The sequence below is a fragment of the Oncorhynchus gorbuscha genome, linkage group LG26 (genome assembly GCF_021184085.1).
Source record: "Oncorhynchus gorbuscha isolate QuinsamMale2020 ecotype Even-year linkage group LG26, OgorEven_v1.0, whole genome shotgun sequence".
Classification (NCBI taxonomy): Eukaryota; Metazoa; Chordata; class Actinopteri; order Salmoniformes; family Salmonidae; genus Oncorhynchus; species Oncorhynchus gorbuscha.
This window is the reverse complement of record NC_060198.1, coordinates 35008786-35028024: the sequence shown is the minus strand read 5'-3', so window position 1 is coordinate 35028024 and position 19239 is coordinate 35008786. Positions and strand designations below refer to the sequence as shown.

General features: G+C 42.2%; 1 protein-coding gene across 2 annotated transcripts in view; it reads right to left on the bottom strand.

The window, feature by feature from the left end:
* Positions 1-13267: 13267 nt before the first annotated feature.
* LOC124015054 (myosin-10-like) overlaps positions 13268-19239 on the bottom strand; it is a 68020-nt gene continuing 62048 nt past the window's right edge. The window contains exons 37-40 of one of the 2 annotated variants that reach the window (XM_046329950.1): positions 15788-15996; positions 15438-15537; positions 14737-14909; positions 13268-14633 (exon numbers count right to left, since the gene is read on the bottom strand). In XM_046329950.1, the coding sequence (XP_046185906.1) occupies positions 14477-14633; positions 14737-14909; positions 15438-15537; positions 15788-15996 (639 nt within the window). In that variant the 3' untranslated portion in view covers positions 13268-14476. Of the gene's footprint in view, positions 14634-14736; positions 14910-15437; positions 15546-15787; positions 15997-19239 lie in introns of those variants that run through there. The other variant, XM_046329949.1, reaches the window with a different exon arrangement.

The following is a 19239-nucleotide window of genomic DNA, read 5'->3' as shown; positions in this document are numbered from 1 at the left end:
CTGCTCAGGGACCACCTGGAGTAGCATGTATCACACACCAAGAAACATCAGATTAATCGAATTAGGCTGCCCTACACCACCATCAACTGCCTTAGACCACCATAAAGCTGCCCTAGACCACCATCAATCTGCCCTAGACCACCATCAAGCTGCCCTAGACCACCATCAAGCTGCCCTAGACCACCATCAAGCCCTACACCACCATCAACCCACCATCAAGCTGCCCTACACCACCATCAAGCTGCCCTACACCACCATCAAGCTGCCCTACACCACCATCAAGCTGCCCTACACCACCATCAAGCTGCCCTACACCACCATCAAGCTGCCCTACACCACCATCAAGCTGCCCTAGACCACCATCAAGCTGCCCTACACCACCATCAACTGCCTTAGACCACCATAAAGCTGCCCTCGACCACCATCAAGCTGCCCTACACCAACATCAAGCTGCCCTACACCACCATCAAGCTGCCCTAGACCACCATCAAGCTGCCCTACACCACCATCAAGCTGCCCTACACCACCATCAAGCTGCCCTACACCACCATAAGACTATCCTAGACCACCATCAAGCTGCCCTAGACCACCATCAGACTATCCTAGACCATTAGGACATCACGCTGCCCTAAACCACCTAGACACCAGGCTGTCCTAGACCACCAGAACACCAGGCTGCCCTAGACCACCAGAACACCAGGCTGCCCTTGACCACCAGAAGAAACAGCCTACACCACAAAGCATGTACCCACTCTAGGCCATCTACTGTATGTTTACAATTATATAAATATAAAACATCTCACCGACCGAGTGCAATTAATGTTATTTTGCTATACATGGTAGTGAATAAATGTGCCTGCAGTGCATTCAGAAAGTATTTAGATCCCTTGACTTTTTCCACATTTAGTTAAGTTACAGCCTTATTCTGAAATGGATTAAAATATTTTTTCTTCTTCTCATCAATCTACCCCATAATGACAGCAAAAACAGGTTTTTAGATTTTTTTGCAATTTTATCAAGAAAACATAAAGCTAAACTATCACATTTACATAAGTATTCAGACCCTTTACCTAGTACTTTGTCGAAGCACCTTTGGCAGCGATTACAGCCTCAAGTTTTCTTGGGTATGACGCTATAAGCTTAGCACATCTGTATTTGGGGAGTTTCTCTCATTCTTCTCTGCAGATCCTCTCAAGCTCTGTCGGGTTGGATGGGGAGCATCGCTGCACAGCTATTTTCAGGTCTCCAGAGATGTTCAATCAGGTTCAAGTCCGGGCTCTGGCTGGGCCACTCAAGGATATTCAGAGACTTGTCCCCAAGCCACCTCTGCGTTGTCTTGGCTGTGTGCTAAGGGTCGTTGTCCTGTTGGAAGGTAAACCTTCGCCCCAGTCTGAGATCCTGAACGCTCTGGAGCTGGTTTTCATCAAGCATCTCTCTGTACTTTGTGCCGTTCATCTTTCCCTCGATTCTGACTAGTCTACCAGTCCCTGCTGCTGAAAAACATCCCCACAGCATGACGCTGCCACCACCATGCTTCACCTTAGAAATGGTGCCAGGTTTCCTCCAGACATGGCGCTTGGCATTCAGGCCAAAGAGTTCAATCTTGGTTTCATCAGACCAGAGAATCTTGATTCTCATGATCTGAGAGTCTTTTGGTGGCTTTTGGCAAACTCCAAGCGTGCTGTCATGTGCCTTTTACTGAGAAGTGGCTTCCTTCTGACCACTCTACCATAAAGACCTGGTTGGTGGAGTACTGCAGAGATGGTTGTCCTTCTGGAGTTTTCTCTAATCTCCACAGAGGAACTCTGGAGCTCTGTCATAGTGACCATCAGGTTCCTGATAGCTCAGTTTGGCCAGGTGGCCAGCTCTTGGAGTCTTTGGGGTTCCAAACTTCTTCCGTTTAGGAATGATGGAGGACAATTCCTTCGACCTCATGGTTTGGTTTTTGTTCTGACATGCACTGTGAACTGGGACCTTATATAGACCTTTCTTATACAGGCCTTTCTAATCGACCTGGCCGAGGTATCCTGGAAGGCTATTGATCTCATCCCGTCAGTAGAGGATGCCTGTTTTTTTTTTTAAATGCCTTCCTACCCATCTTAAATAAGCATGCCCCATTCAAGAGATTTAGAACCAGGAACAGATATTGCCTTTGGTTCTCCCCAGACCTGACTGCCCTTAACCAACACAAAAACATCCTATGGCATTCTGCATTAGCATCAAACAGCCCCTGTGATATGCAGCTGTTCAGGGAAGCTAGAAACCAGTATACACAGGCAGTTAGAAAAGCCAAGGCTAGCTGTTTCAAGCAGAAATTTGCTTCCTGCAACACTAACTCAAAAATGTTCTGGGACACTGTATAGTCCATGGAGAATAAGAACACCTCCTCCCAGCTGCCCACTGCACTGAAGATAGGAAATACTGTCACCACTGATAAATCCACTATAATTGAGAATTTCAATAAGCATTTTTCTACGGCTGGCCATGCTTTCCACCTGGCTACTCCTACCCCGGTCAACAGCACTGCACCCCCCACAGCATGTCGCCCAAGCCTTCCCCATTTCTCCTTCTCCCAAATCCAGTTAGCTGATGTTCTAAAAAAGCTGCAAAATCTGGACCCCTACAAATCAGCCGGGCTAGACAATCTGGACCCCTTCTTTCTAAAATGATCTGCCGAAATTGTTGCCACCCCTATTACTAGCCTGTTCAACCTCTCTTTCGTGTCGTCTGAGATTCCCAAAGATTGGAAAGCAGCTGCGGTCATCCCCCTCTTCAAAGGGGGGGACACTCTTGACCCAAACTGCTACAGACCTGTAACGACGTTCGTCTGTTGCATGAAGAGAGTCAGACCGAAATGCAGCGTGTAGGTTACTCATGACTTTAATGAAGATAAATGCGGTACATGAAATAACTGTATATGAAAACAACAAACGGAACGTGAAACCTATTACAGCCTATCTGGTGACTAACACAGAGACAGGTACAAACACCCACAAAATACAACACGAACTCAGGCTGCCTAAATACGGTTCCCAAATCAGAGACAACAATAAGCAGCTGACTCCAATGGAGAATCGCCTCAGGCAGCCAAGCCTAACTAGACACACCCCTAATCATACACAATCCCAATTACTACAAACCCCAATACGAAAACACAACATATAAACCCATGTCACACCCTGGCTACCCAAACATATACCAAAAACACAAAATATAATGACCAGGGCGTGACAAGACCTATATCTATCCTACCCTGCCTTTCTAAGGTCTTCGAAAGCCAAGTCAACAAACAGATTAGCGACCATTTCGAATCTCACCATACCTTCTCTGCTATGCAATCTGGTTTCAGAGCTGGTCACGGGTGCACCTCAGCCACCTTCAAGGTCCTAAACAATATCTTAACCGCCATCGATAAGAAACATTACTGTGCAGCCGTATTCATTGATCTGGCCAAGGCTTTCGATTCTGTCAATCACCACATCCTCAACGACAGACTCGACAGCCTTGGTTTCTCAAATGATTGTCTCGGCTGGTTCACCAACTACTTCTCTGATAAGAGTTCAGTGTGTCAAATCGGAGGGTCTGCTGTCCGGACCTCTGGCAGTCTCTATGGGGGTGCCACAGGGATCAATTTTTGGACAGACTCTCTTCTTTGTATACATCAATGATGTCGCTCTTGCTGCTGGTGAGTCTCAGATCCACCTCTACGCAGACGACACCATTCTGTATACTTCTGTATACTTCTGGCCCTTCTTTGGACACTGTTAACAACCCTCCAGGCAAGCTTCAATACCATAAAAACTCTCCTTCCGTTCTCATCTCTGTGTTTTCCTGATGTGGACATGACAAATGGAGGTGGTGACACAGAGCGAGCAGGAATAAATCACACTGGGAGATTTTCGCTGAGCTTTTTATTTATACTCCTTTTTTCTGTACCTTTATTACTCAGGAAGATGAATTCATTCTCTTTTCCCCTTCTCAGCAGAAACCAGCAGATTACCATTACCTCTGATGCATACTGCACACTTAGAGATTCAGATATGATGACGATGTTGTTGATGATGATGATGATTGTGGTGTTGGTGGTGATGATGATGATGGTTATGGTGGTGGTGATGAGGATGTGATGATGGTGGTGGTGATGATGATGATGGTTGTGGTGATGAGAAACGAGGCTACTCAGTCGAGAGAGAAAAACTCACCCAGATGTATATTCCTGTTGGAAAAAATATAAATCAACTGTTTGAAAATGTGAAGAATTAGTTTAAAAAGAAAAGTAAAACAACATTTTTTGTACAATTCTTTTTACAAATTTTAATCACATCTTTATTTGGCGTACCCCCGATGGCATTCTGTTCTACAGGAATGATTCAAACTGTTATGCAGTGGTTACAACTAGGGTTGCACATTGTGGGGAATATTCACAGGTGGAAACTTTCCGTGGGAATTAACGGGAATATTTGGGAATTAACGGGAATATATGGGAATTAACGTAAATATATGCAAATTAATACATCTAAATGTAGATGTTTTTTGCATTGGATATATTTAGCATATCATATGGAGACAGAAACATAAACCTTTTACCTTATCATAAGTAGACATCATTTAAAATGATTAAATCCTTCCAATAGAAATGTAAAAAACAATTTAGTTACGAATTGAGTTGACTTAATTAAATGAGTTGGCTCTTGTCTCTTCACATGGGATGATTTCACTGAACAACAAAATAAATAAATTATTGAATGATCCCTAATGTTCCATCGCATCTCCCAAAAACGTTTTCAACATACATGTGTAAAATGATAGTTTAGAAACTAAAACTTTGGTTGTCTTCCTCTCAGGCTTCCATGTCTTCTTTCTGGACCTCCTAAATGCTCAACTCTTGAACATCAGACTCTGAGGCCTCATCTTCACTGTTACTTTCCAACCCTGTTGAGGATGGCTCGTTGTCAGGCTCAAAAAGCTCAAATGTTCCCGAATTTTTCAACCCTTGTATTGGTCCACTTGTTGCATACTTTGGTGTGTGTGTTCCAAAACAAGGACCAGTTGCGCTCTGAGGCAGCTGATGTTGGTGGGATTTGGAGGATGATGGAGGCAACAGGAGAAAGAGCCTCAGATCCACAAAGTCATTTCCACCAGGTGGCTGATGAGATATGTTGGCATGACTGCCATATTGCATCTCTATCCCAAAGCCCTTACTTGGAAGTGTACTTTGCCAGACTGCCAAGAACCTTGCCCTCATTCAGGCTAAGGTTGTGAGACACAGTAGTGATGACACCATTGGCCTTGTTGAGCTCTGCACCAGACAGGATGCTCTTCCCAGCATACTTGGGGTCCAACATGTACACTGCAGCATGTATTGATGTATTTCAGAACTGCAGTTTCCTCTGCTTGAAGCAACAGTGAAGTCGGCAGGGCAATACGGATTTCTTCTCTTACATCTGCAAGCAGAGTCTGAACATCCGACAGGATGGCATTGTCTCCCTAAATCCGTGCAATGGCTACTGCTATAGGTTTCAGGAGTTTCAGGCTGCTAACCACTCTCCCCCAAAATACATAATCCAGGAAGATCCTCTTGATGGGGCTGTCTATATCGGCAGTCTGTGATATGGCCATTTCTTGGAGAGACTCCTTCCCCTCCAGGAGACTGTCAAACATGATGACAACACCACCCCAATGAGTGTTTCTGGGCAGCTTCAATGTTGTGCTCTTATTCTTCTCACTTTGCTTGATGAGGCAGATTGCTGCTATAACTTGATGACCCTTCACATACCTAACTATTTCCTTGGCTGTCTTATAGAGTGTATCCATTTTGTTAGTGCCAATATGTCATTGAGGAGCAGATGCAATGCATGAGCAGCCCAGCCAATGGGTGTGATGTGAGGGTAGGACTCCTCCATTTTTGACCAAGCAGCCTATACAAATGTAAGCAAGGTCTGTTGTCCCTTGTGTTTGTGCTCTTGTGGAATACTGGAGATGATTATTCCTTGCCCATAAACATTCAACCACCCATCAGAGTTGATTGCAATACAGTCTGCTTTCGCTATGAGTTGCTTGACCTTCACTTGAACTCTGTTGAACTCTTCATCCAGCAAATGAGTAGATAAAGCATGTCTGGTTGGAGGGGTGTATGCTGGGTGAAGAACATTCAGAAGTATCTTCCAATACACATTGCCTGTGAGCATCAGATGTGAACCAGTTGCATACACAGCTCGAGCAAAACATTCATCAGCATTTCTCTGACTATGTTCCTCCATTGAGTCAAAAACAAACTCTGATTCCAGAAGGACCATGAGCTCTTGCTATCACTAAGGTGTCATATTCATCATTTTCACCTCAAATAGAAGTAGAGGGACTTTTGTCAGAGGTTGCTTGTTGTGAGCGCTGAGGGAACTTTATGCACTTGGCCAGATAATTCTGCATCCTTGTTACGTTCTTCACATATGATTTGGCATAGTATTTGAACATGTACACAGCTTTTCCTTCTACATTAGCTGCAGTAAAATGTCTCCACACATCAGATAGCGCCCGTGTCATTTTCCTGTACAGATTAGAAAAAATGAGTAAATAAATACCCAAATAGAATTCCATGAACAGATAAATAGTTAAGCAGTTAGATTAAACAACTCTTTTGTAAGATACATGTTTTAAAGTGAAACATATATGGAAATGGGTGAATTAACACTCCACAGTCAGCAGTCTCAAGCAAGCTAAAACCCACATGGTAGCAAAAACGAACTAGCAGATTTTGTTAACAAATTAGAAATGATTTAAACACACTTTGTTGTAGGCTACTATTTACTAGATAACAAAATATCATGTCGTATAAAATATATTCCCCCCAACCAGTATCGTAATTAAAACTTACCAGAAAGCATGTAGTCCTTGGCTCAGACAGTGTACTAGTGTGGGCTCAATAGCATCTCATTAGTGTGCAAGATCTTGAGAATAAGCTCTACATGTGATGGAAGACTGCACTGTGCATGCAAAGGGTTGCAATTCCATTGAATCGGGAATAGTTTAACCAAAATATGCCACAAGACCAAGAATTTAAGCAAAATTCCCCAAATCCTCGGCTTTACTCCCCATGGAAAATTTGCTGGAAAGTTTCTGACTCTTTGCATCCCTAGTTACGACCATCCATTTATTATGCATATGATTATCTGCAACATAGAGCTACAACCTATGAGTCACTTCAATGGCCGGAGCTCCCTAATGTTTTGACAGGATAAGTATCTCTCTGGATGGCACTTTGTTTTCAATTTAAAGTTTTATTAAGTTCTTGTTTTTCAAATCAACCACCACAACACATTCACAGATGTGACAGGCTTAAAAAAACATGAATAATAATAATAATAATAAATAATAGTTATTATATATATATATATACATACAGTGTGGCAAAAAAAGTATTTAGTCACCCACCAATTGTGCAAGTTCCCCACTTAAAAAGATGAGAGGCCTGTAATTTTCATCATAGGTACACTTCAACTATGAAAGACAAAATTAGAAAAAAATCCAGAAAATCACATTGTAGGATTTTTAATGAATTTATTTGCAAATTATGGTGGAAAATAAGTATTTGGTCACCTACAAACAAGCAAGATTTCTGGCTCTCACAGACCTGTAACTTCTTCTTTAAGAGGCTCCTCTGTCCTCCACTCGTTACCTGTATTAATGGCACCTGTTTGAACTTGTTATCAGTATACAAACTTGCACAATTGGTGGCTGACTAAATACTTTTTTCCCCACCGTATATATATATATATATATATTTTATATGTGTATATATATACGTGTATACATACATACATACATACATACATACATACATACATACATACATACATACATACATACATACATACATACATACATACATACATACATACATACATACATACATACATACATACATACATACATACATACATACATACATACATACATACATACATACATACATACATACATACATACATACATACATACATACATACATACATACATACATACATACATACATACATACATACATACATACATACATACATACACACAAAGAACAATTAAAAAATAAACATATATATAAAGTTTTCAGCAGCACTAACAAGGTTCTTATTAGCTATTTCTAGCCTTCGCTGAGACGACGAGGAAATAATTAGTTTTTAGATTTTACAGTACTTTACACAATGTATCTGCTCATTTCCCTAATCTCCCCATTCACTCTGTCCAATTTGAAATATAGTTGAGTAGGGAGACCAGAGTCGATCAAACTTGGGCTGTCTCTTGTGGAGGTCATAAGTGAGCTTTTCAAGAGGGAGAAAGTCAACAATCGGGTCAATCCACATCTTAAATGTAGGAGGGGTATTAGAGGCTCACAATAGAAAAATACATTTCTTAGCAAAGTATGTAATAGTCATAAGAAACTTTTCTCTGTCAGGATCAAGAACAAAGTCCTGCTGGGCATTAAGAAGATAGATACACGGGGTCATATCAAACTGTACATCTAGTATTTTCTGTGCAGCAGTATGTATAGCTTGCCCGAATCTGGCAATCTCTCTACAGCTCCAAAATACATGCATATAGGTTCCACTTTCAGAGGTACATCTTTTACAGTTAGGAGACATGTCTGTTTTCATTCTATGGAGTCTCAAAGGATTGTAATAAAATTAGATTCTTTAATTTTGACATTAGTAGAGGAGCAGTATACCCTGTTGCAAACCTCCGCCCATAACACCCATAACTCATCACTGACCTAGGTCCTTTTCCCAGATTATTTTCAAAGGAGTAAAGGAGGAGCCTCCTTTCTCAGAAAGTCTATAGATATAAGATATTTTGCCTTTAATGGATTGTGCTGTGACAAGAAGGGTTTAAATGGAAGTAAATGAGGAAATGACAAGTCTAATTTGAAGATATTTTTGGGGGATTTTGGCACATTGGATTCACTGCAGAGCTCTTGAAAGGATTTCAGTGTAGTGGTTTTCTGATGAAATAGGTCTGAAAAAGTTCCTGATTCCTAGAGTATGTCAAAGATTAAAGTTGGCATCCCTCGGGGCTTTTGTCAAGACTGGGTTGCCTACTATAGGAGAGTGAGAACATATTTGTGAGGAAATGCCCAGGTATTTCTTACAGTCCCTCCACGCTAGTAGGGTGCTGTAAATCACAAATGTTTTGGCTATGTTTCCCACTTCACTAAAGTTATTAATGAATATAATTGAGTTTAGGGGCAATGGACCAGAGGATTGGGCTTCTATCTGAATCCATGTTGACTCTTGTCTGTTTGTGATCCATGTTAGCATGTTGCGGATTTGGGCAGACCAGTGGTACAATTGAAGGGAGGGAAGGGCAAGACCACCTTTAGATTATGTTTTGATAGAGTGGAGAACTTGATCCTAGGTTTTTTATTGCCCCACATAGATTTGGTGATGCTTTGGTTAGTTGTTTTGAAAAGGAAACTGGGAGATAGCATGGGATCATCTGAAATAAATAGTTCAGTCTAGGGAGGATGTTCATACGGATGACATTAATTCTTCCTACTAAGCTAATTGGGAGGGAGATCCAGCTTTGGAGATAATTCTTGATTCGATCCAGGAGTGGGAGATAATTTTCCTTGAAAAGGCTATTCAGATCTGGTGTTATGAAGATCCCAAGGTATTGAAACCCCTGTGTCTTCCATTGGAAATGACATAGTGTCTTCATAGAGCTGGTCAGTCTCTGATAGTTTAGGTAGTGAGATTCCCTCTAGGAAAGAGTGGAGTTCTGCCTCTGTGTGTTTTCTCTCAGAGGTATATAGTTTGCAGTAAGAATCATGAAAAGTTAAATTTATATTTTTGGGGTCATATGTGACCTCGTCCTCTGCTGTTCGGATAGCCATGATTGTACGCTGTGACTGCTCTTTTTAAATCGGTAAGCAAGTAATCTACTAGGCCTATTGCTATAGGAGGTGCTGTCTGGGGATTGTTTATGTACTTTTTCACAGCATTCCAGCTCCCTCTCGAGATCTAGCATGTGTGCTTCCATTGCTTTTTTCTTAGAGGAAGCATATGCAATTAGATGACTTCTTAGTGTGGCTTTAGCAGCGTCCCACATTGTGGCCAGAGAAACAGGAGAATCTTTGTTGTCTTGTGTGTAGTTGTCTATCCATGTAGTTACCAATGTATGGAACGCTTCATTTGATAACATGGAGGTGTTGAATTTCCAGCTCTTTGACCTCGGGATGTTTTTGCAGAGGTCAAAGCGGAGGTGGACAAAGGCGTGATCTGAATGTGCTATGGGTCCGATTGTACAAGTGGCTGAATTTATGAAACTCTTTGGGATAAAAATGTAATCTATATGGGAGTAGGTGTTATGGACATTAGAGTAGTATGTATAGTCCATAGATGAGCTCTCTCTCTAGATATCTATCAGTCCCATCTCTTTAGTAAGAGAGTTCAACATCTTTGCAGATCTAGGATTTGTGGTGGGGACTTGAGATGATTTGTCTAGGGTCGGGTTAAGGGTACAATTAAAATCTCCGGCCACCACGCCAAAGGAAACACAATATTCATTGAACAGGGTTATCATTTTTGACATGAAAGCAGGAGTATCTGTGTTAGGGGCGTATATATTTAAGATAGTAATTGGTTGACCATACAGTGACCCAGTTATCAAAATAAATCTCCCCTCCGGATCAGATATGTTTTTGTCAATTATGAATGGAACATTCATATGGATACGTATGGCTGTGCCTCTACTGTTTGATTTGAAAGATGAGAAATACACCTGTCCCACCCAAGCTCTGCGGAGTTTGGCATGTTTGGCATCACAGAGGTGTGTCTCTTGTAATAGCGCAATGTCTGCTTTTTACTTTTTTAGAGCACATAATATATTTTTCCATTTTACTGCATGACCGAGACCATGGCAGTTCCATGTCTCTTTGGGAGTTTTGAAGTGTTTCAGGGCTCCTTGGTGAAGAATCCTGAGCTCGTTTGGGTACTTGAATCCCCTGAAGATACCTCGGTCAATGGAGTATTTCTTCACTTCGTCAAACTCTTGGCGCTTTCGGCGTATTCCAGCTGACAGGTCCTGGTGTAAAGTGAGTTTGGCGTTTCCCACTGTGATGGTGTTGATTTTCGCCGCCTGTAGGACTCGTTCCTTGTCGGTGAATCTCAGGAAACGTATGGTGATTGGGCGCGATGGTGATCCCCCTGGATGACACTTTTTGAATGACTGCTGGCTGCAGCCTGGAGCTGGTGCATGGAGGATGACTGGATGACCCATTGTGTTCAGTTTGGATGCTCTCCTAGAGGGAGGGTGAGGGTGGCTGGGGAAGGGAGGTGGGGAGAGTTAGAAGTATACATGTAAAACTAAATGCATGCTCTTCAACCGATCGCTGCCTGCACCTGCCAGCCTGTCCAACATCACTACTCTGGACGGTTCTGACTTAGAATACGTGGACAACTACAAATACCTAGGTGTCTGGTTAGACTGTAAACTCTCCCTCCATACCCACATCAAACATCTCCAATCCAAAGTTAAATCTAGAATTGGCTTCCTATTTTGCAACAAAGCATTCTTCACTCATGCTGCCAAACATACCCTTGTAAAACTGACCATCCTACCATCCTCGACTTCGGCGATGTCATTTACAAAATAGCCTCCAACACCCTACTCAACAAATTGGATGCAGTCTATCACAGTGCAATCCGTTTTGTCACCAAAGCCCCATATACGACCCGCCATTGCGACCTGTACCCTCTCGTTGGCTGGCCCTCTCTTCATACTCGTCGCCAAACCCACTGGCTCCATGTCATCTACAAGACCCTGCTAGGTAAAGTCCCCCCTTCTCTCAGCTCGCTGGTCATCATAGCATCACCCACCTGTAGCACGCGCCCCAGCAGGTATATCTCTAGGGTCACCCCCAAAACCAATTCTTTCTTTGGCCGCCTCTCCTTCCAGTTCTCTGCTGCCAATGACTGGAACGAACTACAAAAATCTCTGAAACTGGAAACACTTATCTCCCTCACTAGCTTTAAGCACCAACTGTCAGAGCAACTCACAGATTACTGCACCTGTACATAGCACACCTATAATTTAGCCCAAACAACTACCTCTTTCCCTACTGTATTTATGTTATTTATTTATTTTGCTCCTTTGCACCACGTTATTTTATTTCTACTTTTCACATTCTTCCACTGCAAATCTACCATTCCAGTGTTTTACTTGCTATATTGTATTTACTTTGGCACCATGGCCTTTTTTTCCCTTTACGTCCCTTAACTCACCTCATTTGATCACATCGTATATAGTCTTGTTTAGACTGTATTATTGACTGTATGTTTGTTTTACTCCATGTGTAACTCTGTGTTGTTGTATGTGTCGAACTGCTTTGCTTTATCTTGGCCAGGTCGCAATTGTAAATGAGAACTTGTTCTCAACTTGCCTACCTGGTTAAATAAAGGTGAAATCAAAAATAAATCAAATAAATAGACAGGTGTGTGCCGTTCCAAACCATGTACAATCATGTACAAGTATTTCTCTTTTTATTTTGTATAAATTTGCTACAATGTCTAAAAACCTGTCTTCACTTTGTCATTATGGGGTATTGTGTGTAGATTGATGATTTTTTATATCCATTTTGAATAAGGCTGTAACGTAACAAAATGTGGAAAACGTCAAGGGGTGTGAATACGTTCTGAATGCACTGTATAAGAGGCCATCTCTATCATTCATTCATGTTGGGTAAAGAGGAAAAAGTTAATATTAGAACAATATTGTGTGTCTGTGCACAGTCTATCTACACACTCCCTCAGGGTTTTAATGTAACCACAAATACAATGAAGTAAGGGAACAATGAATGGCAATGTAACATAGACCATACATCACATATCAGTTTGGAGACAGTCTTGACCCACAACTACTGTGGGAAAGACTAAGAGGACATCAATGTGTTGCACAAGAAATATAGAAGAAAATAAATACTTTTTATAATGGATATGTTTATTGGTCTTTTACAACAACAAAAAAAGTCTAGAAATACAAGAAATAAAAGGAGATGATGAATACCTGGTCGTCAACAGCCAGTCCACTAATAATAACAACCTTCAGGATGTTAAAGCTTTGAACCCAATGAAATCCTACTTTCTGCCTGGCAGACAGAAGGCTCCATAAATCATTCTGTTATAACACTGGTTCACACCAACACCATGGGAGAGGTGCTTATGGTATAATATGACACTAAAGCTATGAAACTGGTTCAAACACTATACACTTGTTTTCTCCTCATGTCTTTCAAGAGAAACAGATAAACCATTTCCACCCCAATTTGTTATGGTTTAAAATAATAATAAAGGCCTCAAATATGTAATTAGTCATTTACAAAATGGTCATTTATGTTTAACATTTAATAATCAAGGCATCAACAAGTGTTCATATTCAAATTGATCGATTGCTCTTCCCTGAACCACTGAATTAAAACCAACGCTCTAACACTCAATAAAACATGAATTACCCTTCTGTAAATCATGCTAATATTATTCAGCCATTTGTAATGCATTGAAATTAAGGTGACACGAGATGTCAAAGAGACATTTTTGACTTAAGTATGTTGTACATGGTACAGAAAACATAACTAGATAGCCAGAATTATACATTGCAATATTATAGTATGACAAGCACACATTTGGGCTGTCTGTCTAAAAAAAGGGCCTTTGCTCCAAGTCTGACAAACCTAATTCCACACATTATCGTACACCACTTAAAGTAGATTGATATGTCAAATATAAAATGGTGGGTTATTGGACAAGGTTATATTGGTAAAGTTAAAAGGGTCTTTTGCTGGTCATATATATAGGGGGAATGCTGAGGCAACATGGCGTGGTACAATCTAATTTCCTACAAACCCGCTACAGTTATTTTTATACTAAACTAAGTGGATTGCAGTATCTCTATGACAGTGGTGGTTTTGATAAACATTTCGGTGGGATCATCATTTAGGCTACCATTTCAAAATAATTCCCTCTCTTATGCTGTGCTTTGTTTTACATATCCTGGTCCAATACTGTACAATCATGAAAGACACATGTTTTTACCGACTTGTGTGCAGTCGTCCACCTGTGTGTCAGTAAACCAGCTGAAATGACAGTGGTTAATTCTAGCTAGAGGGCTGTTTGATTCTAATGGCTGTTCCAGGGAAGTAGCTTAACATCATTATGGTAAACTCCTGCTATTTGTTTTCGAGTGCCGATGCACACTCAGATGCCTATACAATTTAAATGCACTTTTATCTGCAATTGATGTTAAAAAACGAATCCAAGGCTTGATGTGCGGTATATTCATAAGGAGGAGATGATGGATTTGCTTGGCCCTGCAGCTTGTCATAGAGGGGTAAGGCAGAGTAGTGGGGTCCACTGCTGGTGTCTGGGGTTAGGAGGACAGGGGTAAGGTTTGTGGGGGCGGAGGCCATGCTGCGTGTGGGCTGGATGGAGCGCGTCTACTCTGGTTGGGGAGCTGCTGGCGTCTCGTTGGCATTGGCGTCCGTGGTCTTGTTTTCCACCTCATCGTCGGATAGGAGGTCGAGCGATGTTCCCTCCACCTGCAGCTGACGCCTGCCTGAGCGGCTGGAGGAGAAACTGATGGGGCCTCCACGCCTGCAGGGGACAGAGGGGGCCAGGAGAGGTATTAGTAACGAGGACCATCAATTTGGCCAATAAACACAACTTTTTGTGTGTGTGGGGGGGAGGCTCTAAATACCTGAGGCGGCTCTTGAGTGTGTTGACCTCACGGCTGAGACCCTCGCTGCTCTCAGTGGCATCGTCCAGCTCCCTCTGCAGCTTCCTGCGGTAGGCGTTGGCACGTGTGGCCTCCTCCTCAGCCTCCTCAAGCTGCCTCTTCAGCTGCTTCATGCGAGAGTTGGCCTTCTCCATCTGACCCAGCCAGGTGTCACAACAGACATCAACAATGATGAACAGTCAATACTAATACTTACAATACTCAGCAGTCCTATGGTCCAGTGGTTACTGGAAAGAACCTACTGTAGGAAAGACTCCAATCCTAAATCTTCTATCCAATCCTGACCCACCTTTGCAAGTCGTACTGAATTGGATAGAAATCCTTCTTTAGCTGTGTACACCTTAAAAATGCACTATGCAGAATTCACCTAATTTCTGTTTGTGTCATAACAAGCAGTCATTGTGTAGAGAATCCATAACCAAAAATATATATTTTCAGCTGTTGTACAAAACCAAAAGTAAAAGACGCAAAAACTAAACTTAAGAACGGAAAGCATAGAAATGGAGCACTTAGAACAGATCTATCGCTTCTTAGACTTGTTTTCAATGAGAATTAAATATCTATAACTCAAATGTCTATGTTAATTTGGTTAAGTCTCCCAAAAAGTTACATATTGTAGTTTAATATCTGAGATGTCCAAACTTCCGTGACAAGCTCCTCACCTGTTCCTTGTACTGGTCGGAATGGCGGCGCTCGTCCTCCACCTGCATGCACACCTCTTCAGCTTCTTCTCTGTCCGTCTCACAAGCTAATTGGCCGCTGCTCGCTCCCTGATAGGAGGACAGAGGAATGAGGTCATAGGACAGTTAGGACAGACTCATTAACAAAGGCTGATCATAGATCTAACATTTTAGATCACTCATTACATTGATCAACATTTAGATCACATTCTCTTTCCAACGGGATGAGCTTGTTCTAAGGCCCTCATGAACTCCTCCTGAGTCTTGGTCTCCTATTTCACCTTGTCTAATAAGGTATGGAGTTGTTATAAGAGAGTTGCTGTGTTTCTCACTTAGCCTCCTGCTCCAGCTGCTCCTCCAGCTGCAGTATCTTGGCCTCCAGGGCGGTGATGGAGGCCTTGAACCGGCTCTTCACGGAGCCCTCCAGCTCGCCCAGCTTGGCCCGCAAGTCCTTGTTCTGCCTCTCCAGCTGCTGGCGCGCATTTTCACTCTTCTGGGCCATGCTGCGCTCTGCCACAAGCTCCAGGGTCAGGGTGTCCACCTGGGGGAGGAGAGGGGGAAGAGAGAGGTGGAGAGAGGAAAACAGGGAATGAAGGAGAGAGGGAAAGTGAGAGAGATGAGGGTACTTTTTATGGTAGGTACTTTTATGGCAAATTATGCTTTGCATTTATGTCATGATCTGTTGACAGTTGTGACTGGTGTGGCAGTGACCAACTGGGTTTACAGTAAACTAAACAAAAATATTAACATTAGTAAATTTGTTGCAAATATACAACAAATTTACTAATGTTAGTATTTTTGTTTAGTTTACAGTCACTAGGCAGATTGTAATGATTCTCCTCGTAGGTGGAAGGAGGAGAGGACCAAAGCACAGCGTGGTAAGTGTTCATCTTATTTAATGATGAAAGAACACTTCAAAATACAAAACAACTAAGTGAAAACTGAAACAGTTCTGTCTGATGCAGACACACAAAGACTGAAAATAACCACCCATAAAACACAAAAGGAAAACAGGCTACCTAAATATGGTTCTCAATCAGGGACAACGATTGACAGCTGCCTCTGATTGAGAACAATATCAGGCCAAATACAGAAATAGAAAATCATAGAAAAACTAACACAGACAACCCACCCAACTCACGCCCTGACCATACTAAAGCAAAAGACAAAACAAAGGAACTAAGGTCAGATCGTGACAATAATAAAATGTTACTCTAAAGTATCTTAAGAAGATAGAAGCTAATAAATATGTTTTATGTTTACTGTATCTTGTATAGGCTGTAAATGTGTCTTTACGTTTGTCTATTAATGGCAGCACCAATTCATCGAGTCAAATTCTGTGAATGTTTGAATGTAGGCCACTTGGCCAATAAAAGTTGTTTTGATTCTGATAGACAGTAACGTTACTTTGAATCTCCTAGTCTCTTCCCATATCCCATACAATCACACGTCAGTGGCCCAGGGAGCGTGGGAGAAAGCCCAATTTGTATATTTTATGAAATAGGAATAACTCTGAATACACGATCAATTAATTTTGTCAATTATTTTTCAACATTTTGGTGTGTGTGATTTGTTTACTATTTATGCTGGTAACGCTTAGACAGGTGCATCATAATTTGGTTTATGACATCACAATGTGAAATGGGCAACATATTTTGAAGTTCTGTAAAATAAGGCACAGTCTACAAATACACTGAAATGGGATGTTTGTGTTGCTGTAAAAGGTATGTGTCAATTCTGGGCTAGAATTTGTCTAATTATGTTACAATTTAGAGTATATTCTATTCTTTTCAGCTATGACTAGTTGTTTCATTGTCTATTTATTTGTGCCAAATGGCAGGATTTGAGACAGAGGGTATAACTGTATGGTTACAATGGTTTTATTTTTATAAACATGTATTTTTGCTATTTGTTAGCCTATGATACAGAATTCAATATGATTGGGTGACGAGTTCTTTATTTTATGGTCAGATCATGTGGTTTGGGTGTGACATTTGCTGCTAGTTCAAATATAACATATATAATGTTTCTCCAAACAGAAAAAGAAGTGCAGAGTTCGCCTCGGGATTGGGAGCCGCTGTCCATCGCCGTTCCCAATCCCACCCAAACTGACGTCCTTGGATGCCAGCATGGTAACTGCATCAGTTTGGAAAAACCGGGAGAAGAAGAACGTAAAGGATCACCACCAACTTGATTCTTCCTTTGTCTCTTCTTTCCATTTGAAACCGTCTACAACATCTCTGAAGCCCCTCGACCCCTTGTCTGGCCGAACACCAATCGGCACTCCCTCACCCCCCTCACCCCCTGGATCCCCTGTCAGATCCCCTTCCACTCTCTTCAAGTTCTTCGGCCTCTCTTCCCTCTCCTCTCTCCACATGTCATCTCTCTCTTCTTCGTCTTCTTCTTCTTCAGTGGAAGGATCAAAGAACTCCTCCCCTTTTAGTGCTTCTTCTGTTTCCCTGGCTGTCTCAACTCAGTTTTCCTCCTCCTCCCCTGCCCCCCAGTCCTCCTCTCCAAACCCCCTGGACCACCATGGAGAGACCAACAAAGACAGTGAGACTGCCAGGTACTGCAGCCTGATATCAAATTTCATGCCAACCAATACCATTAAATTGAAATGAAAAAGCCAATATAATATAGCTAACCTAATGCATATGTCTGTGTCTTTACAGAGATCTTTTGAGCTCTGAGGTCAAAGAGGTGGGGGCAGTTGTTCCACAGACAAAGAGAATGGTACCCCTATTTGCTGGCATCGCAGGTCTGTAAACGGGTGCCATTTTTTGGTGCTATTTGTCTCAATTAATCTTTGACAAAGCTTCTCTCTTACTGCTCTCCGTCTCTCGGTCTCTCTCTGCAGAGGCCTCCATTAACATGAAGGCTTCCTCTGTCTCCTTGGAGAGGTAAGTACTGTAGACAATAGCCACCTTCATCTCACTCAACTCTACATAAGAGTGGTCCCTCACACCATGACATGGTAAGGAATATCTGTATGCCTGTACATTAAAACAGTGTTTAAACAGAACGATTGGTGTTGAGCTACTGCTACTGAGGCCTCTACCCTGTCTCTCTTCCTCCAGGCCATTGGTCAGGTCTCCGGAAGCCATGGCTCGCCTCCCCAACCTGTTCAGCAAGAGTAGCATCCAGCTGGGGGAGCAGAGCTGCACAGGCGAGGGCGAAGACAACACCAAGCTCCTCGGGTAAAACACACACACATCTACACACACACACACACACAAACCTACTCTTATCTCTGAGCTCTGCTTTTTGTTTTAAATAATTCAGTGTGGTACTCAGAGTTATCTTGTGTTCATGCCTTACAAATCCATTCATTAGTTTACCTTTGGTCCACAGTTCAGATATTAGTGTGTAACTGATGGCTTCTTTCCCACAGGTTGCCTAATATTGGCAACACCTGCTTCATGAACTCTGCTCTGCAGTGCCTGCTGGGGCTGCCAGCATTTTGCAGAGACATCCTGAGACAGCAGAACATCTGGAGTTCCTCCCCCTCCTCTAAACTGCTATGGTATACAGCCTCGCTCTCACCCTCCTGTCCCACATGTACACACACTGACCCACCCACCTAGACGCTTATAGTTACAGTACACAAGTTCCGCCTCAATGTATGTGTCAGTGGAGGCTGCTGAGGGGAGGACGGCTCGTAATGATGTCTGAAACGGAGCAAATGGAATGGCATCAAACACATGGAAACCATATGTTTGATGTATTTGCCATTACCACGAACCCGTCCTCCCCAATTAAGGTGCCATCAACCTCCTGTGGTATG